Genomic DNA, 22,294 nt, shown 5'->3' with positions numbered 1-22,294 from the left:
ACCTGGGTGTGCAGAACAGGTCACCAAGGCATCTGATGGCCAAACTGCCCGGTCTCAGCCAGGTAACACACAACAGGCGCACCTTCACGCGAGGTCTGCCGCGGGCCCTGTGGCTTCTGGGGGCGGTGATCCAGGGATCCGGGCTGCTTCCACTGCATGGCCTCCGCCAGCCCAGACACACCTTCCAGGCCCCTGGGGCAGAGGGACTGGCTGAGCAGTCCTGCAGTGCTTCAGCCCAGAAGGGGGCTCAGCCCACCGGCCAGAGCCAGCCACATGGCCCCACACAAACTACAGGGGCGGCTGGGCAAGCAGGGAGCACACGGGCACTCCTCGAGTGGCCCTTCATTCTCGCCAGGATGTGGCAGGCGGGAGGGAGAGGAGTCGCCAAGGGGCATCCGCGGACAGAGCAGATGAGTGTCGTGCTTGGGGAAGAAGAGCCCTAGGATAGACTTAGGGAGCACTGCCCGCCATGGCTCTGCCAGCCCCTGGCTGGGTGACCCCACTAAGCCACTGATGTCCTTAGTCCTCAGTTTCTTCTTCTAACATGGGGATACTCAGAGCCTCCCTCCAGCACCATGAGCAGAATGTGTGCGAAGGGGCTCTCGGCACTTCCGAGAACTAAGGTGATACCATTATCTCCAACTTAACCATATTTTCTTTCAGGCTCAGTGCAGCCCTGAGAGATCCGTTCTCTTTCTACCTCCAGGGCCTCTGTGTCTGCCTGCAAATCCAAGGCCCAGACTCCGTCTCATACTCTTCACCACGCTGGGCCTGGGACCACACTGAAAGCAACACCAGGAGCAAAACCTCTTGTTTCTTTTCAACAGCTCATGTCGAGTTTGCATTCCACAACGGAATATGCATGGGTTTATCTGGGACAAACACAGTTATGCTCTTTCTTCCCTGAAGATCCTACTAAAATGGCTGCACCAGGAACATGCCCCAGGTTTACGTATCCGCTTAGTCTGGCCCAGGGCACACAGGTCCATGGACGACCTCAGGGCTGGGGACTGAGATCCTGTGGCTCTTACATCCTGGGGAAGGCTCATCACATAGGCTCCCTAGAAAGAGGCTCCCAGCTCTCCTCGTCTCTGTGGCTCCGATGGGCACCACACAGCGAGTCCAACCTGGCCTGCCCCCAGCCCTTACCCAGCCTTCATCCCCCAGCCACCCCCCCCCCCGCAGTAAATCGTCCCTGAATTAATCAGAGTGCTTGCACTGGTCCGAACTCACCAGGGGCCTCCTCCAGCGGCCGCTTTGTGTTCAGTAGATTAATTGCAGCTGGGGGAGGGGAAGGACTCCATTTTTAGAAAATCATTACTTTCAGAAAGAGAGGGGGGCTCTTCTGGTTGGGGAAAACTGCTGAGCTGGCAGCTCGGGGCTGCCGCTGAAGCACTAGGAAACCCGGGACTAATCTGGCCGCTTGTGGCTCAATGGGCACTGCTTGGGTCCCCCCACCACCACCAAAGCCAGGGCAGCCCAGCCCCCCTGCCTGACTCCAGCCAACGTGGACCTCCTGCTCTGGCCTGGGCTTAGCAGTTTGCTGGCATTCAGAGCAGGAAGGGGGCACCCCGGCACTGAACACCCCCCATTGTTGATTGGCTTTGTTGGACGGCCAGCTAGCCCTACACCACATAGAGGTCACTGTCAGCCCCTGCCTGCAGCTCCATGAGCAAAAAGGAGGCTGGAGACCCCTAATCGCAGCTGTCTTGACTTGAGCATCTAGCAGATAAAACGATATGAAATTGCCATCTTTGTAGGTCACAATGGTCGGATCTGAGCAGTCCCACATGGTTCAGCCTAATTACCATATGGCCAGCTCCTCAGACCTATCGTCTCACTGATCCCCCTCTTGGCCTCACGATGCAGGTATAATGTCCATTTTGTTGCAGAAATGGAAGTTCAGAGAGGTTAAGTGACTTGCCCGATGAAGTACTCAGACCCTGGTCTACCTGACTGCAGCACCCAGGGTCGTGAGTCCCGTCCCAGTCCATGTCAGACCCCCGTCCCGCCTGCCCCCACGCTCACTCATTCATGAGCTGTGCTTCTGGCTGCTGCCCTGCCAACAAGCTCACCGACGGAGAGCTCCCTGCAGGCCGAGTGTGGGGCCTGACCCATCTGCCGGGAAGGCTGCGTGTGCTGGGCTCACGTGCCATACCAGCCTCCCTCGCCCGCGGGAGGGCTGGCTCTCCCTGCCCTGGGCCTACCTGCCTTGCCGCAGTGCGGGGCCACACGGGGAGCTCACCGGCAAGGCCCTCGGCGCATACACACGTGCACAAACGTCGCTTCTGCTGTTCGGCGATCAGATCAGCTCGGTTCTTCCAAACCAGAACTCGTTTTAGAAATAAACGTGCCCAGTGCAGTCACCCCATGACCCAGGCCTGCCCCTAGAGATTAGACAGCAGAGAGATGTTGAAGTCTGACACTGCTACTTACTGGTTGGGGGAGGTGGGCAACTCTCTGAACCTCAGTTTCTTCATCTGTAGAATGGGGCTAATAACAGCATCTATTTTTAGGGCAGTTGTGAGGATTATAGAGGGATCGTTCCAATGTGCTTGGAATGCTTGAAACACTGCCTAGCACATAGTCAGGACACAATCAATGCTAATTGTTATTCTTGCTATTTCCAGCCCAAGCTAAGTCCACGATTTTGCTTCCCCCTTCCTCGTTCACGGGACATAAGTCCTGTCTGAGGAGCATTGCGCCAGGAATTGTTAGGATAGCAGGTCCTAAGTGGGGCCCCAACCAAGGCTTCAGAGTGCCAAGAGCTTATGGGTTCAGTAGGGGAGAGAGAATCCTGCACCACCGATGTTTCTTTAGGGCAGACAGTTTTAAAAGGGGGAAGGCTTCCTGGAGGAGGTGTGGCCTGAGTTACATCCTGAAGGAGCAGGAGGAGATAGCCAATGAAGAAGCTGGAAACCACCTGCTTGAAAGCACAGGAGCAAGGTGTGTTTGAATCTCCTGGGGCCAAGGGTCTGGGGCAAGGAGGTTAAAAGGTGAGGTCTGCAGGGGCGGATACTGAAAGACCAACCACCGGGACTAGAGGAAGGCAGGCTACGGAGGCGCCACAGGCCCTGAACTGAATCATACTAATGGAGTCTGAGAAGGGAACATGGGTGAGAGATATTTGCATTTTCTAATTACAGATTGAATAAGGCAGGGAGGACAGGATTTGCTCTTTCACGATGCCCACTGGGGCCAGGGAGATGAACAAACCCAGGTTTCTGGTTTGTGGCTGAGGTAGCCACAGGTGACGGGAGATAAGGCCGCCAGAGTGATGGGGCTGCCCAGGGAGAGGGCAGAACCCCGTAAGACACCCCAAGATGTGAGCTGAGAGACGAAGGAGAAGAACCAGGCGGCCGGCAAGCTTTCTTCCAAAGGGGGCACCTGCACTGCCCTCCACCAATCCAAACCCCAGCTGTTCTGGAAGCTGGGCCTCCTCTGAGAGGCCCAGATGGTCCAGGGTACTGGCCGCACTCGCCTGTGGGTGGGAATGTTGTCCTCCAGCGTCCCTCGAGGGCGGGTGCCCCCCACAGCAGTCCTGGCACAGGGAAGGCGTTCGGGGGAGGCCTGCGGGGACATGACCGCCGTGGCCAGTTGAGGAGCGTCGGCTACCAGCGAACCCCCGGCTTCCCCTCAACATTCCTCTTTCCCTGCCCACCCAGAGCCAGCCATGCCACTAGGGGCCATGTGCCCCCACCCCAATTCCAGCCTCCCGGGGCTGTAAGTCATACAGGTAACACAGGAGGGCAGCTGCCGGCCTCCTGAGTCAGAGGCCCCACTGTCCGGGCAGGTGGCCGCGTGGCGGCCCACCTTCTCCTGGATCTTCAGTTTCGGCGCTGTCCCCACACAGGATTCCATCAAGTAAACATCTCCGCAGGGACCAAGGACGAAGATCACTCTACCCTGGAGTCAGGTCCCGAGTTTCGGAGCGCCTCCGGCCTGAGCGACCTTGAGCGCAGCTTTGCACTTCTCAAAGCCCACATTTTTGCAGAGGGGTCCTAGTGAGGATTAAGTAATTCCCTTAAACGCTTAGCTTAGCATCGCGCCTAGCACCTGGTTACGCATCCAGTAAGTGGCAATTATTATTATTAAAGTGCTTCCTGCAGGCCGATGCAAGTCAGAGCAAACTAAAATGGCTTTGCCGGCTCCCTAATGTAACCCCTCCCACCCCCACTCCCCTTCCACCACTACCACCCTGGAGTTAATTAAAACCCTCCTTGGGTGTTTTCCAGACAATGGGATTTTACACTTACCCTGGGTTGTGGAACTAGAATGGAGGCTGGTTTCACTTCAACTGATAAAAAGCAAAAGGCTGTTTGGAGAGGTAGTGAGCTCCCCATCACCTAACGTGAACAAGCTGGCCCACATCATTTGGCACTCACGCTCGAGCGTAAATGAACATGCATTCCTATCGCTACACAACCGTACTGTAGTTCTCTTGAATGAGACGGCGGTGCCAGCAGGCTGCAGGGCTTTGTGTTACTATTTGGTAAAATAAAATGTTGATAATCCTCCCTTGGCCCTCCAAAAAAGTCTTTTGAAATTGTACCAGTTTGGGTATTTTTAAGATTTTGAGACTGAGAGTGCACGAGCAGGGGGAGGGGCAGAAGCAGCAGCAGACTTGTGCTGAGCAGGGAGCCCGATGCGGGGTTCAATCCCAGGACCCTAAGATCATGACCTGAGCCGAAGGCAGACACTTAATCGACTGAGACACCCAGGAGCCCCCGTGATATCCAAAATCTTAATTCCCATTTCAAAGAGACTCCCCTCCCTGGATCTTCGGTTCAAGACCTAGATACCCACACAACCCTGTTTGGTGCCCAGTTTGGACCCATCGCTTCTACCAGAGGCCTTGAATCCAAAACCTGGCTTAGATCCAACAGCAGAAATCCCAGGGGCAGGACCAGGAGGTGATTCAGCAGCAAGTGCCACTGCGGCTGTGGCATGCCAGCAGACAGGGAACGGTCGGTCGGTCACAGGAAGAGCCCTGGGGCGGATAGCGGAGAGATCGCAGAATCAGACCTGGACTCTGTGCTCCCTGCAGCCAGCTCCTCCTCCTGGAGTGCCCAGTACGGAGCTTGGGAGGGAACTACGAGGTGGTGTGATCCCTCTGCCCATCAACCCTCAACCTCCACCCACCTTCCCTCCAGGTCTTCAGTCCCCAGGGAAGCAGTCTTGAAATCCAGCGTGACGGTGACCTTCCTCTGGGAAAGGGGCAGTGGGGCTCAGGATGTGATACCAAGTATGGAGTAACCAGCAGACACTGGAGGGACCCAGGTTCCTGGCACCATACCTCCCCATGCCATCCTCCCAGTGCAACCTCCTTCCCCATCAGCTGCGATCAAACTCCCTCTCAACCCTTTGGAGAGTTGAAAAACCACCCACCTTTGTAACTCAGGGCTCCCTGAGGTTGACAAATTCAGGACACCTGGCCAGCGAACCCTAGGGTCACTGGGCACTAACAGAAAGAGGGGTCTTTGTAGCTACAGGAACAGATGCTGGCAGACCAGGCTGTTCGGGATGTCCCCTTTGTGGCCTGCCTCCCCTTCCTCCCCAACCAAGCACTGGGCCAAGGAGACCCTGCTGTCCTGGATTCCGATGGACGCCCCTCCCCACTCCCCTCCCACCAGAAGAAAAAGGAGCTGGAGGACATGGAATCAAGTATACATTTTAAAAATTGTTTAATGGAACATAAACTCCTTTAGAAAAACATTCAGCCAGGTGATAACACCCATAGAAAAAAACACCAATCTCGTGTTTATCTTTTTTAATTTGGCATTTGTTATTTGCATTTATATTAAAGCAAAGTGCATCTTTTCTTTATTTTCTTGTTTATACACATTGCACAATACATAAATAATGATGCTTATAAAACGTCTTTATATTTACAAGTAATAATATATTTATATATAACATAAAATACATTTTTTCTTTAATAAATCTCAGGGTTTTTTTTTTTTAGGAGTCCTTTCTCAAAGCACTACAATGCTAAATTTCCAATGAGAATGCTTCTCTTGTTCATTTAAACCTTTGTAGTTAGAAAAATAGCTTATGTTAAAGTCTAAACATGCTCATTGAGCTAAGAGCAGTGTCAACGTATCATACGAGTGTATGAGTTGTAGAAGAAATGAAAGAAGAGTTAAGGTGTCAGCCCAGGGCGGTACCTTGGGTTATGATGGACCGAATCCTTCTTGGTGGGAAGGGGGGCTGCTGAGAAGTCTCCCTCCCAGGGCTGCTCCCCTCGCTGGTCTAACAGCAGAGCTCAACACAGAGGAGGCAGAGGGGAGGAAAGTGCTGAGCTGGTTTTCTGAGTCTGGGAAGGGGAGGGGTTGGGGAGGGGAAACCTGATGTGACCAGGGCAGGGGAGAGGCTGAGGGGCCTTAGGTGGGCAATACTGCTCCGGGGTGGCCAGGCAGCCCTTGGGAAGCCCACCTCCAGGAGATATCCAGGAGCAGATGGCCGAAAAAGACGACACGACAAGGACAGCAGGGTGGCTGGAGGGGGAAGACGACAAGCATAAAACAACTGGTTCTGGTTCAGCCTCTTTGCAGGGTTGCTTTTAAGAAGCCTGCAGACAGGCCCGTGTCCTAAAAGGGAGAAGTGGGGGGTGGGGAGAGCGCCTTCTCTGGGGAGCGGGGACAGAGCCTGGCTTCTGACAGCTGTTGGAGCCCCAGGTGCCAGCTTGCGGGCTTGCCGGCTTGCCCAGGTACTGCCTCGGCCCCACTGAGCACGTCCAAAGGGCAGGAGAGATGGAGCTGGGAGCACGGACCTCTCCGCACAGACACCCTAAGCAACACACAGGCTCGTGCACAGACGCACTCCCACATACACCCTGACAAGGGAATCGAGCACCCCAAAGCGAGGGCCTGCTCCCCATTCTTACACTGTGTTTGGTGGTACGCATTGTTGCCTCCCCTCTTCCTACTGGGGTGTTCTGCGAGCCATCCCCCCCCATCCCCGCCCAAAACCCCGACAATTCTTTTCATAAGCTATTTCTCAAAGAACAAAACAGAACATAAACAAGAACGACGAGAAGGGGGAGTGGGAGAAAAAAAATAACAACAACAACACACGACGACCAAAGAGTTTGCATGAAAAGCAAGCACTCGGGAGGAAAGTATTAGCAGCAAAGTCGCGTGGACTGGGCCCGCTCGGCTCCCGCTCCATCCCGTGTCCCCGCGCGGCTACCGGCTGTTGAAGATGACCTCCAGCCAGCACGGGCAGCTGCTGATGAACTGGCGCGTGTAGCACTGGCCCCAGCCCTTCACGAAGCTGATCTGCACGGTGAAGCCCGTCCACGGCTGCTGCATGAACTCGTGGTCGTTGGGCCGCCGCAGGCTGTACGCTTTCTCGTAGTCGAAAGCCTTGATGGAGAAACCGGGGAACACCTTGTGTACCAACAGCGTCCTGGAGTCCGGGTTGTCCAGTGTGGCCGACTTGATGAAGATGGGGTAACTGCTGCGGTTGTACACCCACACGCCGTCCACCTCCCGCGTGAGCTGGATGCCGCAGCCGATTTTGCTCCGCACCTTCTGCACCAGCTGACTCTTGTTGTCCGAATTGAGCTGTCCGAGGCAAAAGCCATTCCCCTGAGGTAGATCATAGAAGATGTCCAGGGAGGGCTCCTGGACACAGTAGAGCCTCCCCACTCTCGTCTTCTCCTCCCAGTATGCCACCACGCACCAGTGTGACCGATCCCCAGGCTCCAGAAGAAGTTGGGAATCTACAAAACAAGATGGCAGACACGGTTGGCGGGGATGGGGGTTGGCCTCTTCCTCTTCCTCCGCGGAATCAAGGCGCACCCAGACACACGGGGCCCAAGACCACCTGGGCTCTCATGAGACAGAGGAGGGGAGGGCGGTAGGAGGCCAGCTCTGCAGTCCTAGAACTGGGGCCCAGGGATGGAAGAAGCTGCCTTTGAACACGGGGCTCTACGGGGGGGGGGGGGGGCCCTCTCTCCACTCCCCGCCAACTGGTCAGGGACCCAGGACACCAGCATGTTTGCCTGTGGGGCCAAAGGAAGCCCCATCCCTGCCGAGCTCAGACGCTAGGGAACCGTGAGTAACTCCACGGGTCCCGGTTCGGGGGCAAGAAAAGGCCTTCCAGATGGCCTAGCGCTACAGCCCTTTGAACTCCATGGGACCTGAAAAGCTCGCCGCTTTAAGAGCCCCGGGTCATCCTCAGGAGAAAACCGGGACCCAGAATGCCTGTTGCTCGGGCCCCACAGATGACACAGCCAGACCCAGAACCCCCAGACTCCAGGGTTCCCTACTAGGCAGTGTCTGTGTTCGTCGCCAACTTCTCTGATCAGCGCCTCGGTCATCAAGGAGCGCTATCTGAGAAAAAGGAAAGTGCAGGTGGTTTGGGGCAAAAACATCTATCTTCCTAATAGAAAAAACTCAGCTCTCCGTGCGTCCGTCAGCAGCAGCTCTAACACACAAAGGGTGAATTCAGTCAAAATGCCAGATCACACCACGCAGACTGGTGTTAACCCAGACTACCTTGACAGAGCTTCCTCCAGCCAGACAGAAGATTATGTGTCTGAAATGGGTTGACCTTCCCTGAAGTGCCCTTCTCTGCCTGCTGTACCCCCCTCCCTCCCCAGAGGCATGCGACACCTTGCCCTGCCCCCCACCCCGCCCCAGCTTCCCTAGACTTGGTTCTTCCCACAGGCAGCCAGGAGACTGGGGTGATTCTGGTAAGGTGACTTTCCTGAACAGGCGCTCAGAGCTCTTTAAAGGGGGGGGGGGATCCTATGGAGGGAAAGGGAGCCCCAGCGGCTGGCATTCCAACCCCTCCCTAAGCTGGAGCCAGCGGGGCAGGCCTCAGACTGGGAACCATAAATCTCCCGAGCCAGGCCAGGCTGCAGGAACGCAGGAACGCTGTGGTTTGTGGTGGCAGGGCGGAGACCGGAAGTCTTGTATTTGTTAACAAAAATGGGGAAAGGCGGGCGGCAGAGGCCTCCTGCCTTCCCCTGCAGCCCTCGCTTCTCACTCACTGGGGGTTCAGGGCCTGAAGGTGGGGGTTGGCTGGGAGATGGTTTTTGTTTGTTTGGCCTTTTTGGTTTGGGAACGACTGAGGGTCGATGTTGATGGGTTATACAGCATGGCAGCTGGGGGTGGAGGAGGGCTCAGGGACCCATGTCCTGCTGCCCCAGCAGGCTGGGTAAACCCAGGGCAGCTCAGCACACAACCGCTTCCAACCTTTACAGGCATGTTAGGACCTGGGCACCAGTCAGCTCCATTAACTTTTTTTTTTAAAGCAGCAGCCAGTCTTGCATGGAGGTGTTCTGGGAATAAGTCTGTACAGATGACCCACTGAGGCACACACACACACACACACACACACACCCTGAGTGGTGGCTGTCTCCTACAGACACTCCCCCCCAAATGGCCTTTGCAAAGGCCTACCCAGACGGCTACACAAAATGGGGAAGCTGAGGGCTCCCTCCTCGCTCTCAATCCCCCCTCTGAAAATCAACCCCAGGAAACCGGCCTGTCACCCCCAACCCATGTGTCTATATAAAGCCCAAGTGTGAGAGAGGCTGTGTGTCCATGAGGGTGAGCACACGTGTGAGTGTGTTATGTGAGCATGTGTGTGTTTGCGTGCGTACACTCTGGAACATATGGAAAAACAAGAGAGGGACAAGGGCTCCAAGCAGAGGTGACTCATCAGGCATTAACTTGTTTCTGCAAAGTATCCATCAACTGCTAATAAACTCGTGAGTGCTGGCAATCTTTGAACTTGCTTGTCGAGGGAGTTCGGCTGCATGGGCTACACCGAAGACCCGTAATATCCATGTAAATAACAAAACTCTGGCGTGCACGTTTGCTGGGGAGGAGGAAGCCCTCTTCTGGAAGGCACGACCGCCCCGCTGTTTTGAGAAGGAGGGTGTTTTGAAACTTAAGCAGCTCTTGCTTATTATCCCCACTCAGGACAACAACCCTGGTCTGGAAAGAAGACTGGGGAGTTGCTGGGAGGGAGGTTCAGGAGACCCTCAGTGGAGCCTCACGATGCTGTTTCATGGAGCTCAGCCCCCCTGAAATCTGGCACCGGCTAGCTGGGAAGGAGGAGGAGGGGGAGGAGGTGCAGGGTGGGGTGGGGGCCTGAGATCAAGTTGCCCGTGCCAGGCCTACCAGAGAGGGGTGGGGGCCCTGTCTGCCCAGCAGCCTCTGGGGGCAGGGGAAGCTGGGCGGGGACTGGGGCCTGAGGTCGCTGGACTGGCCCAGAGCCCTGGGGTGGGGGGCAGGGGGGAGGGGGAGAGGGGGAAGCGTTCTGGCGGATTTCTCTTTCATCTGAGCAGCCTGCCAGTCCACCCAGCAATTTGCCGCCAGACATCCCTGCAAAAAGCCTTTTTCTGTTGAGGTTAATGGCCCAGCCCAGATCCACAGTGGCGTGTGGGTGTCCCTGTGTGTGAACAAGACCCCTGGAAGCCCACTAGGTGTCCTAAGCCACCACAGCAGGACCCTCGCCGGCTCCTCCCCAGCCCTGCCCCTCCAAGCCTACCCCACGGTCACCCCAAGCCTCCCAGCGCCCAGACGCCCCCTCTCCTCACTGCTCCAGGGCTACCTAGGTACACAGAAACAGGCCTTCCAGCAAAACCATCCCACCAGCGAAGGCCTCTTGAACGCATCGCACTCCTGGGGGCCCAGGACAACATCCTACGTTGCCAGCTCAGAGATCTGCCCCAAATTCCCCACCATTTGGGCTCATTTCTGGGAAACGCTCAGCATCATCTTCAGAGAAGCACAGTTCCCTGAACCGGGCCGCAGCCCACAAGCATCTCCCCACAAAGGTCTGCGCACACGGGTAGCTCCTGGAGGGACTGCCCTGGCCTCAGAGGGGAGGAGCAGGGAGGCTCTCACGCAGAAAAGGCCCCGTCCTGGAAGGACGAAGGAAGAGTCTCTGAGCCTGACTCCGGCTTCCCCTCACGGTTGCTGATACTTAACCTCCACAGGCAAGACTCGCGGGCCCTTGTTAACTTCCCTCAGCTTTACAACCTTTTCCGGTATTTTCAGAAACTTCTCTCCCTCCTCTGAAAACTATACAGGGGCTTGTTTAAAACTGTATTTGTGCATTTTAAAGCATCCAAAAGAAAAGCTGTGTTGTAAAAAGCCAACTAATCAGATGCCTGCTCACAATTTTTTCTTTTTATTACAGTTTAGGGAATTTTTGGAGCAACCCCAGAAAAATGCTGAATCCGCCTGAAATTCCTTTAAGGTTGTTTTCCCCCTCCCCTTCCTCATTTCCCTTAAAGCATAAAAATCTACCCTTTAAAAGGAAGGGGGGGCGGGTGTTGAGAAGGGAAAGGATTTTGCTTGTGTTTGCACTTGCATTAGGGAAGACCACTTAACAAGGAGCTCCCTGCCTCTTACAAAGAGTTATTTAATTACCCTGGTCATGAATGAACAGACCTGACCCTTCTAGAGGACCGGAGGCTCATGAATGACTCTCACGCCCAGGGTTCTCAATGGCAGCGGGTGACCAGACCCCAGGATTTTCCATTTTTATTTGAAGGTGTGGGGACATGAAGAGAAATGGAGGGAGGGAACACACATCAAGCTCGGTGCCTCAATGGTACCATTTCTGGTCTCTTGCTTACGAAGTCGACCACACTGGCCAGAGGCAGGACAATTCCAAAAACAACCCAGTGGGGCTCTGAGAACAGGGCATACAGGGGAGTGAGGCCATCAGAGCCTGGCTGTGCCCCACCCAGGGGTGCTGCTGGGGAAAGACGGATCCCCGAGATTCCGGCCTTTCAGGACAGGAACACAGTGGGGAACCAGGCCAGTCCACACAGAGCCGCCACAGCACTGGGGTCCACTGGGCTACATGCGCCCAACTGCTGGGACACCAGGGGCAGGAGTAAAAGGCGGGCAAGGATGGGTGTAACCATTCACATCTCTGCGAGGCACTCAGATTATAAAGGGAGATGTCTCGGGGCGCCTGGGTGGCTCAGTCGGTTAAGCACCTGCCGTGGGCTCAGGTCATGATCCCAGGGTCCTGGGATCGAGCCCCACGTCGGGCTCAGCGGGGAGTCTGCTTCTCCCTCTCCCTTTCCTCCTCCCCGCTGTTTGTGCTCTCTCTCTCCAACAGATAAAATCTTTATAAATAAAGGGAGACGTCCCTGCCAAAAATCCCACAGTGGGACAAGGGCTGCGCGCCCCCTCCCCAGTGGCCCAGCACAGGAAGACGGGGCAGACACGGTGCCTTCACGCAGGTGGGTGAGGGCAAGCAAAGGGCATGCATGGAGACACAGAAGTTAAACCCGGCAACCCTGGAACGCAAACACGGCCACGCCTCACCGGCCGCAGGTCCAGGGTCCTCCCTCCTCGGGAGGCAGGCGCCACCAAGGGTTGCCTCATCCTGTCCTCCCCCCACCTCAGACATCTCAAAGGTTAACAGCACCTGTCAGCCCCGTTCCCCACCCTGGTCAGGGCACTGGCTGTTCAGAGAGCACCAGCCCACTTCGGGGACACGGACTGAGATAACAGGGGACCCAGTGCCAATCCGTCTCATCTACTCCCAACCCAAACACTCGCCAATGAACGAGGGACCCAGCGCGGTCTCTTGTCCAAGACGCAAATGACCGCCGAAACCGAAAGCAGACACGTCAACACTTGCTGAGGTGTCTGGGCTCAATTCGGGTTCTGGAGCAAGCTGTCATCTGCCATGTTCACGACCTCATCCAGAACACCAAAGATTCCGCCAGGGCTCCCTCGGAGTCCTACGGGCAACTCTGGGATTTGGAACAAGTTACCCATAGGGGGCGAAACAAACTTGAAACACTTCCCTGAAGAAACTAACCCTGAAAACGCTCTGACTCAACCCATCACCACTACCCCAAGCTCCTCCACCAAAGAGATCAGGAAACGGATTCTGGCTGGTAAAAGTCAGGACCGAGAAAGCTGGGCTGTTTTCAGAGCTCTGCATAAGATCTCTCCATGGAGGTGGCTGGACTGGGGGGGGGGGGGCAGGGGGTACCATAGGGTTTGCTTCCAAGGTCAAGGTACTTGCTCTGGTCTCTGTGGCCCAACCAGCTGAGCTCCCCAAAACCCGCCCCCTCCCTCGGGGAACTCTGGGGTTGTGCAATACCTCCCCACCCCCAGCTGTGGAATCAGACACCCCGTTCAGACCCACCTCCCATGGTACCTTGGTGGTGACTTAAGCTCTTCCCTAAAACGGAGCTCCCAGGGCCAACCTCATAGGGCTGTTGTGACAATCTGATACAAAGTGGCCAGGGGCCAGGACCTGGCTTGCGCCTACACATGCTGGTCTCATCTCTCAGACATCTTGTCTTGGGTTCTCCAACTGCTTAGAAAATGCTCCCCACCCCCTCTCCCCCCAGGGAAAAGAACAGTCTGGGCCATGCCCACAGCTAATAAGCATTTACGATGTACTGGCCCAGGTGGAAAGGGACCATGTCAACCCTATGAAGTTGCATCCTGTAACTGTCTTTATGTTAAAGAAGGGGAAAAAGAGGCACAGATCACTTGCCAAACAGCTGGAACTCAAGGCCAGAATACTGACTGGCGTGAGCCGCGCTGGGCAGCCCCCTCCAACCTCTGAGGCTACTGGCCTCTCCCAAACACTAGCGGACAAAAATGAAGTGTCCTTCAGAACACGCTTTGGAAATTTGACGCCTACTTTAGGGCTGAGCATGGGGTTCAGCTCCCCCGCACCAACGGGGAATGAACCGGTTTCTTTGCCAGCAAGCCGCTCTATGATCTTGGCCAAGTGGCTTGCCCTCCCAGAGGCTCAGTGTGACCCATCCATAACTAGTATGGACGAGGAGAGGGCACAACGGGCCCCCTTCGGGCTCTCCAGTCTCCGGCTACACTCTGTGATTCAAAGAAGTGCCCGATCCATATTAACGCTGGTTCCATTTATTTTTACTACCTTCCAGAGAATAAGAAAATCACTTTGGGGAGCCTGGCACATTTCTGCATTTCATTTGCAACACTAAGACAAAACAAAATCAAAAGGGAAAGGAGATTTGAGTCAGATTCTGCTGTGTCCATCTGTAAACTGATTTCTTTTTAAACTTGGGAGTTATGAACTGTGCTTTTTCGGTCTTTCAGGAAAAGGTGGATCCCCCCCCCCCCATGGAGGGTCTGCCGTATCACCACCCAGGCCTGGCCCCCTCAAGCTTCTCCCCCATCACCACCCTCCTCCTGCGAGCTCCTCTGGAGCTCCCCGATTTGGCAGAAGACTGATTCGTGACTGTGCCTTACAAATTATGATGAGTAATCACTTACTAAAGCTAAAATGGACTCCCCCCTGCTCCCCAAACGGGCCCCACCCCTGTCTCCCAAGGCCCCTCAAATGTCCAAGGCAACAGCCCCCAGCCCAGGGGACCCTCCTAAGAGCAGTATTTGGCCAGCAGAGAATATAATTGAGGGCAGTGCCGGGCAGGGGAGGGAAGCCACACAATCAAAAGCTCTCGTCTGTCTCGCCAGCCAGGCTGACACCGCTTCCTGTGCCCCAGCCTTCAGCCATGCAAATTATAGCGTGTACCCGGCTGCCTGCCTTCTGAGGAGGCCAGCTCTGCCCGGCTCCGAGAGGACTCAGAGGAAGGGTGGGGACTCCCAGCCCGGCGAACTCCATTCATAATATTTACAGTAAATGGGCCTCTCTGCCTGTTTTGAGTGTGCACCCAGACTCATCACTTCAAATTTGAATCTCAAGACACTTCCCCTCCAACGTGCACCAGAAAGTTCCCACTGTTACCCCCCCACAAATAACTCAGCGGCCCTCTTCAGAAAGGGGGTTCACACACCTGCACACAGACAGCCCCCCAGACCTGTATGGCATTATCTGCTCACCTGCCTGCCCACTGGGTAGGACCCCGGCCACTCCCAGGAAGACACAACAAGAGGTGGGACCATCACCCAACAGGAAGATGTTCAAGTCACATCTCGAAGCTTACCCCCCCACCAACCTCCCTCCTGGAGAGGGACCAGAGATTCCCCCCCCACAAATTCCACCTGTGGATTCCCAAGTGGAAATGCATACACGAATGCAACCAAAGAATCGTCGTCTTAGACCACCAAAAGGTCCCTCATTTTCTTTTCTGTGCTGACCCCATCTAAGTATGTGGGCTACACGTTCAAACTCAGTAAGAATCTTAATATAAATGGATGCATACGTCGACTGTTTTAAAGGACAGGACCCCCAGAGGTACAGAACAGTTCCCGCCTGGTTCTGCAGGCCTGGGGGCTCTGCAGTGAGCTGCTTTTGCTGTGGGCCTCCTTTTACGAAAGCCCCATGCACACTGACCTCCAGGGCCCCGGAAGGCAGTACAGTATTACAGGACCCACACACGGGCCCTGCCCTGTCCCTCCCATCCCCCCACACAACTCCAGCTTGACTCCAGCTTTTCTAGAGGGTAGGAAAACCATTGAAGACGTGGAAAAACACAGGGAGAAACAAAAGTCCTTTTCATCCCTCCCCTCCCCCAGCTCCCCTTGTTCCATAACAATTATGAAAACTGTTGGGATGGGATGGCATTTTGAACATTTACTGCATTCCGGCCAATACATTCCAATGCAGGATCTGATGGAAAAGCCTCCCTCTCCCGCCAGCTCCTGGCTCCCCACCCCCCTGCTCGCTCCCAGAGCCGTCATTCCTTCTCTTTCTTTACAACCCAACACCAGGGCCTGGCCAGGCCAGGCCCGCACCGTACTCACAGGGAAAAACAACAGTACGACAGACTGGAGACAGTGTGCAGACTGGAAAAGTTAATCATTACTTATGTCTACCTCTGTAATCTAATCTCTCTGGCTCTGACACACTCACTGTTCAGCCACCCCAGCCCTTTCACCCCCAAAGCACCCAGGGCCTCCCAGGCCTGGGGGCCCGCCCCATGAAAGAGGAATGAAGCCTCCACCACCCTGGGCTGCCATCGGAAGGCCCCCCCCAGCCCACCGTAAATCGCCGTCTGCTCAGTCCTGTGTGCCCCACGTTTTAGAGGACTCTGGGCCTCACATACATTTGGGTTCCAATCTGGCTTGTATTACTTGTGGAGAGCCAGGCCACCCCTCCCCCACCGACTCAGCACCCCCACTGCCTGAGCCAGGGCTCCCCTTCAAACCCACCCAGTTGCATCCGGGAGCATGATGGCCAGTGTGACTCCCCCCCCCGCCCCCGCCGGCCCATCAGCCCACACACACCATCAAGATGGTGCTGCCCTACGATGCTGTCTCAAAAACTAAACCCAGAGTTACCAAAGGACCCAGAAATCCCACTTCTTGGATGTGTATCCAGAAGAGTCTTGAAGAGATTATTTGCATGCCCATGTTCACAGCAGCACTGTTCACAACAGCCAAAAAGTGGAAGCAACCCAAGTGTGTCCACTGAAGGATGAATGAATGAAGATGTAGACACACATTAAAAAAGGAAGGGCATTCTGGCGCGGGCTACGACGCGGACGAACGTGCAATCAGCCAGCCACGGAAGGTCACATGTGGGATGACTGCACTCCTATGTGGACCTAACGCAGTCCGATGCACAGAGACAGGAGGAGAATGGTGGCTGCCCGCAGCCCAAGGTGGGGGGCCGGCTGGGGGTTTAGGGTTTTGAGGGGACAGAGTCTCAGTTTGGGAAAGAGAAGAGGTCCCGGAGGATGGTGGGAATGGCTGCCCCGCGAGGTGACAGACCCATGCCACTGAGCCGTGCACTTCACAACGGTCTAAATGGGAAATGTGGGATATATTCTGCTCCCCAAAAATTGGAAAGGAAAGAAAGGACAAGGAAAGGGAGAAAGGAAAAAGACAAAACAGAAGAGAAGCGCCCCCCCCCCATCCTAATGCTTTCCGGCGCTCCCCATTAACCTGCAGGCCTTAAGTACAGGGGATTCACTGGTGGGCTTCCGCCCATCACAAGCATAAAGGCCCCCAGGAAATGTATGCAGATTTTGGTATGCATATGCATTTTTATGGGGAAGGATTCCTCAACTTTCACTCATTCTTGGGAGAGTTTGCAAGCCAAGAAATGTGAAGAACTATAATCTTTTTATTCGAGAATGCAAGAGGCCATTAGCTACCCACCAACTCAGCAACAGGGGGTCTCATTCCCACCTGCCCTCAAATCCAAGAACCAAAGACCACACAGACCACAGGATGCCTTGCAAGATTCTGCAAGGGGACTTGGGAGACACCAGGTCCAATCTCTTCTTTTGCAGATGAGGACACTGAGGCCCAGGACAGGTGAGGCCCTGTGGGCCCAGAAGGCAAAAGCCCCACCTTCAGCCAGGAAAAGTGGGCCAGATCCTTGGGACAGACACTGGGGGGGGGGAGGCCCTCTCCCTCCCAGTGTCATTCTCCAGGCCCCCTCTGGAGACCAGGAGTTTGGGGGGGGGGGACTCGCTTCTGAGTCTTTTCATGTCCCCCACCCCAGACCCCTTCCCCGAGGAAACACCCCCCAGCCGGGTCTTCACTGTGACCCCAGTGAGCTGGAGATGGGACCCATCTATTTTTAACAGCTGTACTGAGCACCCAGCTCACAGGAAGACTCAACTAGTTAGTTCTTTGCGCTCCGGGTTACTGATTAATGAGGGGGAGGGGCTGTGCTGGCTAAGAGGCTGCCAGGCGCCGGCAAGGTCCCCAGGCACCTTTTCAAGACCTTCCCGGCCTGGAGAGTTCACTTCGCCTACTGGGGAAGGACACCCTTCCACCTTCATTAGGGGCCTGGAAGAGTGGAAGCTGGGGGGACAGGGTGACGGGGGCAGCTACATGACCTCTGAGTGGCAAACGCAAAAAGGTGCGTCCACAGAGCAGTCATCGGGTGGCGTCATTATTGTTTCTGTTCCTGTTGAGCGGCCATCCCAAGTTCAAAGTAAAAAGGCAATTCTGAAATGACCAAATCCGAGAGCCGCGAACAGTCCCTGGCCAGCGAACTGAGCTGTCTGCTGACAGAGACTCCCAGCGTGACAAGATGAAACTGGAGTGGAGATCAGTTCTTTCCTTCTGCCCTGGATCAAACCCCCACGCCAAACCAGCTCGCGGACTGTTCTGGCTGGTGGGGTTCCAGAGCAGAGCGAGAAGATCAATGAAATGAGTGACCTCCAGGAACGGAGCCCTCCGACGGCCGGGGGCGGGGTGAGCGCGGAAATGAACACCTCTGGTCACTGCCTAGTAGCTCTCCTCGCACAGAACCACCGCAGATGGCCGGGACCTCCCGCGCCGCGCGGGCATCTCAGAAATGGGCCTGACCGGCAGATTTAACATTAAAACGCACGAGCTGCATCCCCAAATGGTCTTCCTGAGAATCAAGCCCACCAGGGTTCTAAAAGCAAAGTCGAGCTCCAGGGCTTTTAAAGATTGCCCACCTGCCTTGTGGCTGTCAAGACATCATGATACTATCTTTCCAGACATCTGTGTCTGTGCTGAACTCCCCCCCTGCCTCCCACCTCCCCCACCTGGGGCTGTGGTCCCACAACAGAGCCAGTGCACGGCTGGTCACCTTGGCTCCACACTGCACACCCAGGTACTACCAGGGTCTGGATTTTAACTGTACCTCCTAATGTTACTGCTGTTATCTTGACAATCAAGGGGAGGGGTGGGGGGCTGGAGCTGGAGGAGACAGACCTCTGTTTATCCACAAGCTTTGTTTTATCTCAACCCTCAACAGACCACACAACCAAAGCAGAGGCAAAAGCCAATGACGGAAAAGCTCTGCCTGTCCAGCCTGCCTAGCCCGCGTGCTCAGACAATCACCCCAGAGGCCCATCCCTGCACCCCTACCGTGTCTTACAACACCTCACCCCATGGCCCGGCTCCGAGCCCTAGGGCCCAGGCTCCCTCTGTCCTGTAGAAACTGCTTGACAAGCTGCCCTCCCTGTCTGTACTCCAGACTGAGCCAAATCCCATTCAAGAGCCCTCTACCTCACTCACCCAAAAACACCTCCAGACAAACGACATTTCTACGGGAGGCCCCAAAACTGCATCCTCCACACCTTGCAGAGCCGGGCACATAGTAGGTGCTCAAGAAACCATCACCGAATGAATGCACCACAGACATGCTGGCTTCTCCCAAAGCAGCTGGCCCACCCAGCTTTACACCTGCCAGAGGGAGGTGCAAGTGAACCTAGCTGGGAGGGGAGCACGCCTTCCAGCCAGGGGTCAGCCAGAAAGGCCCAGGCCCCGTCCCAGCTCCCGGTGGGGGCGGGCAGAGAGAAGCCCCTGTCCTCACCTACTGCCCAGCCAGCTGCGGCAGATCGAGAGAAGTGTTTCCAAGCCAGGCACCGGCCCGGCCACCTTTGTGGGCATACCACCTGCCCACAGCATTCTGCCTTGGCGTCCTGCTCTGTTTGGACAAGTTACGCTCACCCAGTGTTCAACAATGCTCTTACACACCCCAGGGCTCTTGTTGTGTTATGAAAACAAAACAATGCACGCGAAGGAAAAAAAGCTGGGGTGAGGGGCGGGAGGGAGTGGGGAGCAAGCCAGCCACACACAAATCTCCTTCTGGTCTCCATCCTACCCGGGGGCCCCTTAGCAGCACGGGTTGGGGCACTGACCCATGTCATCAGAACAATGACATCATCAAAAGGGGGACTCAGAAACCCAGAGATGAGTAAATGGAAACTGTGTTTTTACACCCAGGACAATACACTGCCTACTCCCCCACGCCGTGTGGGGCTGTGGCAAGCCCTCTTTCTGGGGAAAGCTTCTGGGTGACTGGTGGGCCACATCACCCCCTTCCCCTAGGGCAGAGCACAGCTTTATTTAGCAGGGGAGCTCTGAAGCCCGTTTCCTCTCCACTCCTCACTAGCGCCCTAGAAACATAGTCTCAGAAGGTAAGGAATTCCTGGGGGTTGCAGGGGCGGACACGGGACTGGGCTCTGTGGCTGGAGAAACCAAGGCAGCCTCGACTCCCCACCTGCCCCATGCCAGGCACCCACATTAGGGGAAGGCAAGGCTGGGGTGGAAAGCTGCGGGCATGAGCAAATTCTTACCTACTACCCCCCACCAAAAAAAAAAAAAAAAAAAAAAAAAAAAAAATCAAGAGGTTCTTTTTTTTTTTTTTTTTCTTTTGCAAGTTAAAACTGAGCTAATGACACTGGGTGGGGCTCAGTGTTGAGGACCTCGAGCAGCCAAACCAAAATTCATTTCCAGCCAAGAGCTGCTTGGCCTCACCATTTGGGGAAGGAAGCTGAAAAAGTCATGAAAGATTCTTTAGTGAACCAGGAAATAAGGCTGCAGTTAACATTTCAACTGAAGGTGACCCTTCTGGTCAAATATTTTTTTAAATAATAAAAATAACATAAAATTCTCAAACAGCCCCTTTCTTAAAGAAAATGGCCTAAAAGTTCTCGTGGGAGTGGAAGGGAAGAAGGGGGGAGAAAACCCAAAGAAACAACAACAACAAAAAAAAAACCCAGCGCTGGCCTCCTCTGAGCCACTACCTTTTGCGAACAACTTTTTTCTGGAGTTCTTCTTATAAAAGGAATGATGCAATTTCCTGTCTTATCCCAATATTTCCTGTTCGCTTACAAGGTGAAAGTTATCACTCTGTTTTAAACAACTGTCCTCAGCTCCACAGAAAGTTCCTTTTTCCATCCAGTGCCCCATTCCCAGCACAAAATCTCCCCACCTCAGAACATAAACACTACCGTGTTCCACACCTTTCGAGAAATGGCTTCATTAAGGCGGCTCGATCCACGTGTGGCAGACACTCTCTCTGATCGCAGCTTCCCCACCCCAGGTCCCCCAAGACACCCCACGGGGAGACGTGGAAGGGCCCGGGGGCAGCCCAGCGTGTTTGGGTAGAGCCATTGCTGACAAAGTCAATGTTGCTTTCTTGGTGTGTTAGCCACTAAATTGAGAACTGTGTCTCAGCAGTTAATAATATCTTCCCGCTGAAAATAGCCCAGAAAGGAAGCCTCTCTGTGACAGTAGGCACCCGGCCAGACTCTGGGCTAGCCATTCAATCCCCAGCGAGGAAGATGGTAGGACCAGTGGTGACCTCCCAGTGGCCGTGCTGTACAGTAACCTTTCACGAGGCTCCTGCAAAGGGAGGGCTCCCGGGCAAGTCACCCGCCTCCCTCTGCAGCCCTATAACCTCAGTGGGGATGTCACATCGACCAGGGGCCCTGGCATTAGAGCCAGGGGAGGAGTCTGGATCCACAAGAAGGGGCAGGGGGTCCCAGGCTTTGGGGGACAGCCCCTGTATCGTGCTTGGTTTCCAATCCCGGCCTGGCCAGGCAGCAGGGAACCAGGCTGGGTAGACCTGGGGGGAAAATAGTATCTGGGGCAGAGAGGGACAAGTGCGCTCACTTCCCCTGCAGAAAGGTCAGGCTCGGAAAGAACCACAGGGAACTTTCCTGCCTCTCATTTCTGCAACCCACATGGAAAAGGGAAGGTCAAAAAAAAATCACCGAGAAGCGCCTGCTTCTCCCCACTTCTTCAGGGAGTTAAGTGTCAGAGAAAACAGGCTCCCGGCCCAGGAGGGAGCCCCCCAACCCAGGGGACCTCAGCGGTGCTTTGGGAACAGCTGTCAACAGTAGCTCCCAGGCACCTCACACAAGTCTCTCCATTTTTCTTCTCTGGAATCACCGCTCTTGATTATCCAAGTATCTGCACGCATTTAAAAGCTACCACAGGTCACTACTTTTAAAAATTGTGGTAAAATACACATTAACATAAAATTTACCACTAGTGACATTCACGGAGCTGTGCAACCATCACCAGTACCTACATGGTTCCCTAACACTGTGACCACCCCAAAAGGAAACTGTCCCGCGGGTCACTTTTACGATCTCATTAACAGCAGCAAAATCAACGGGAGGAAGGCGCAAAGGTAACGCACCTTGTCAAGTTTCTCTGATCAAGCAAACGTCGTATCTGCGAGGAGGTTCAGGACGTGAGATCCTCAAATTCTTCGCTATAGAGAATACACAGCATCACAGAACACCTGTGCGGCCACCAAGAGAAGCCACCAGACACTCCCTGCAGGGCAAGAGACCCCTCTGCCCCTTCCACCAAGGGTTCCTCAACTTGTCAGCACACTTGATCACGAAATACCGACACTGGGCCCCCACCCGCACACCGTGATTCGGAAGATCCCAGGGTTTCTAACCTGCAGGGACCACCGAGCACCCTAGGCCTCGTCCCCCCGCACCTGCTTGGAAGTTGCCCCTGTGGGTTCCAAGCCGGGTCTGAAGTGAACAGCATTAGCACGGCGATCAGCGCGCACCGGCAGGAGCAGGCTTTCCGTACAGGAACAGCAACAATAAAACGTGCAAAGGAGGCCGAACTTGAGCCCCACTTTGGCACTTCTTCCCTCTCCA

General features: G+C 55.0%; 1 protein-coding gene across 2 annotated transcripts in view; it reads right to left on the bottom strand.

The window, feature by feature from the left end:
• Window positions 1-5,662: 5,662 nt before the first annotated feature.
• SMAD7 (SMAD family member 7) overlaps window positions 5,663-22,294 on the bottom strand; it is a 30,932-nt gene continuing 14,300 nt past the window's right edge. For both annotated transcript variants that reach the window (XM_026496282.4, XM_026496283.4), the window contains exon 4: window positions 5,663-7,726. In XM_026496282.4, coding sequence (XP_026352067.1) covers window positions 7,188-7,726 — 539 coding nt within the window. In that variant the 3' untranslated portion in view covers window positions 5,663-7,187. The remainder of the gene's footprint in view (window positions 7,727-22,294) is intronic.

This window comes from Ursus arctos, unplaced genomic scaffold (genome assembly GCF_023065955.2).
Source record: "Ursus arctos isolate Adak ecotype North America unplaced genomic scaffold, UrsArc2.0 scaffold_17, whole genome shotgun sequence".
Lineage (NCBI taxonomy): Eukaryota > Metazoa > Chordata > Mammalia > Carnivora > Ursidae > Ursus > Ursus arctos.
The sequence above is the reverse complement of the archived record's forward strand: the minus strand, read 5'-3'. Positions and strand labels throughout refer to the sequence as shown.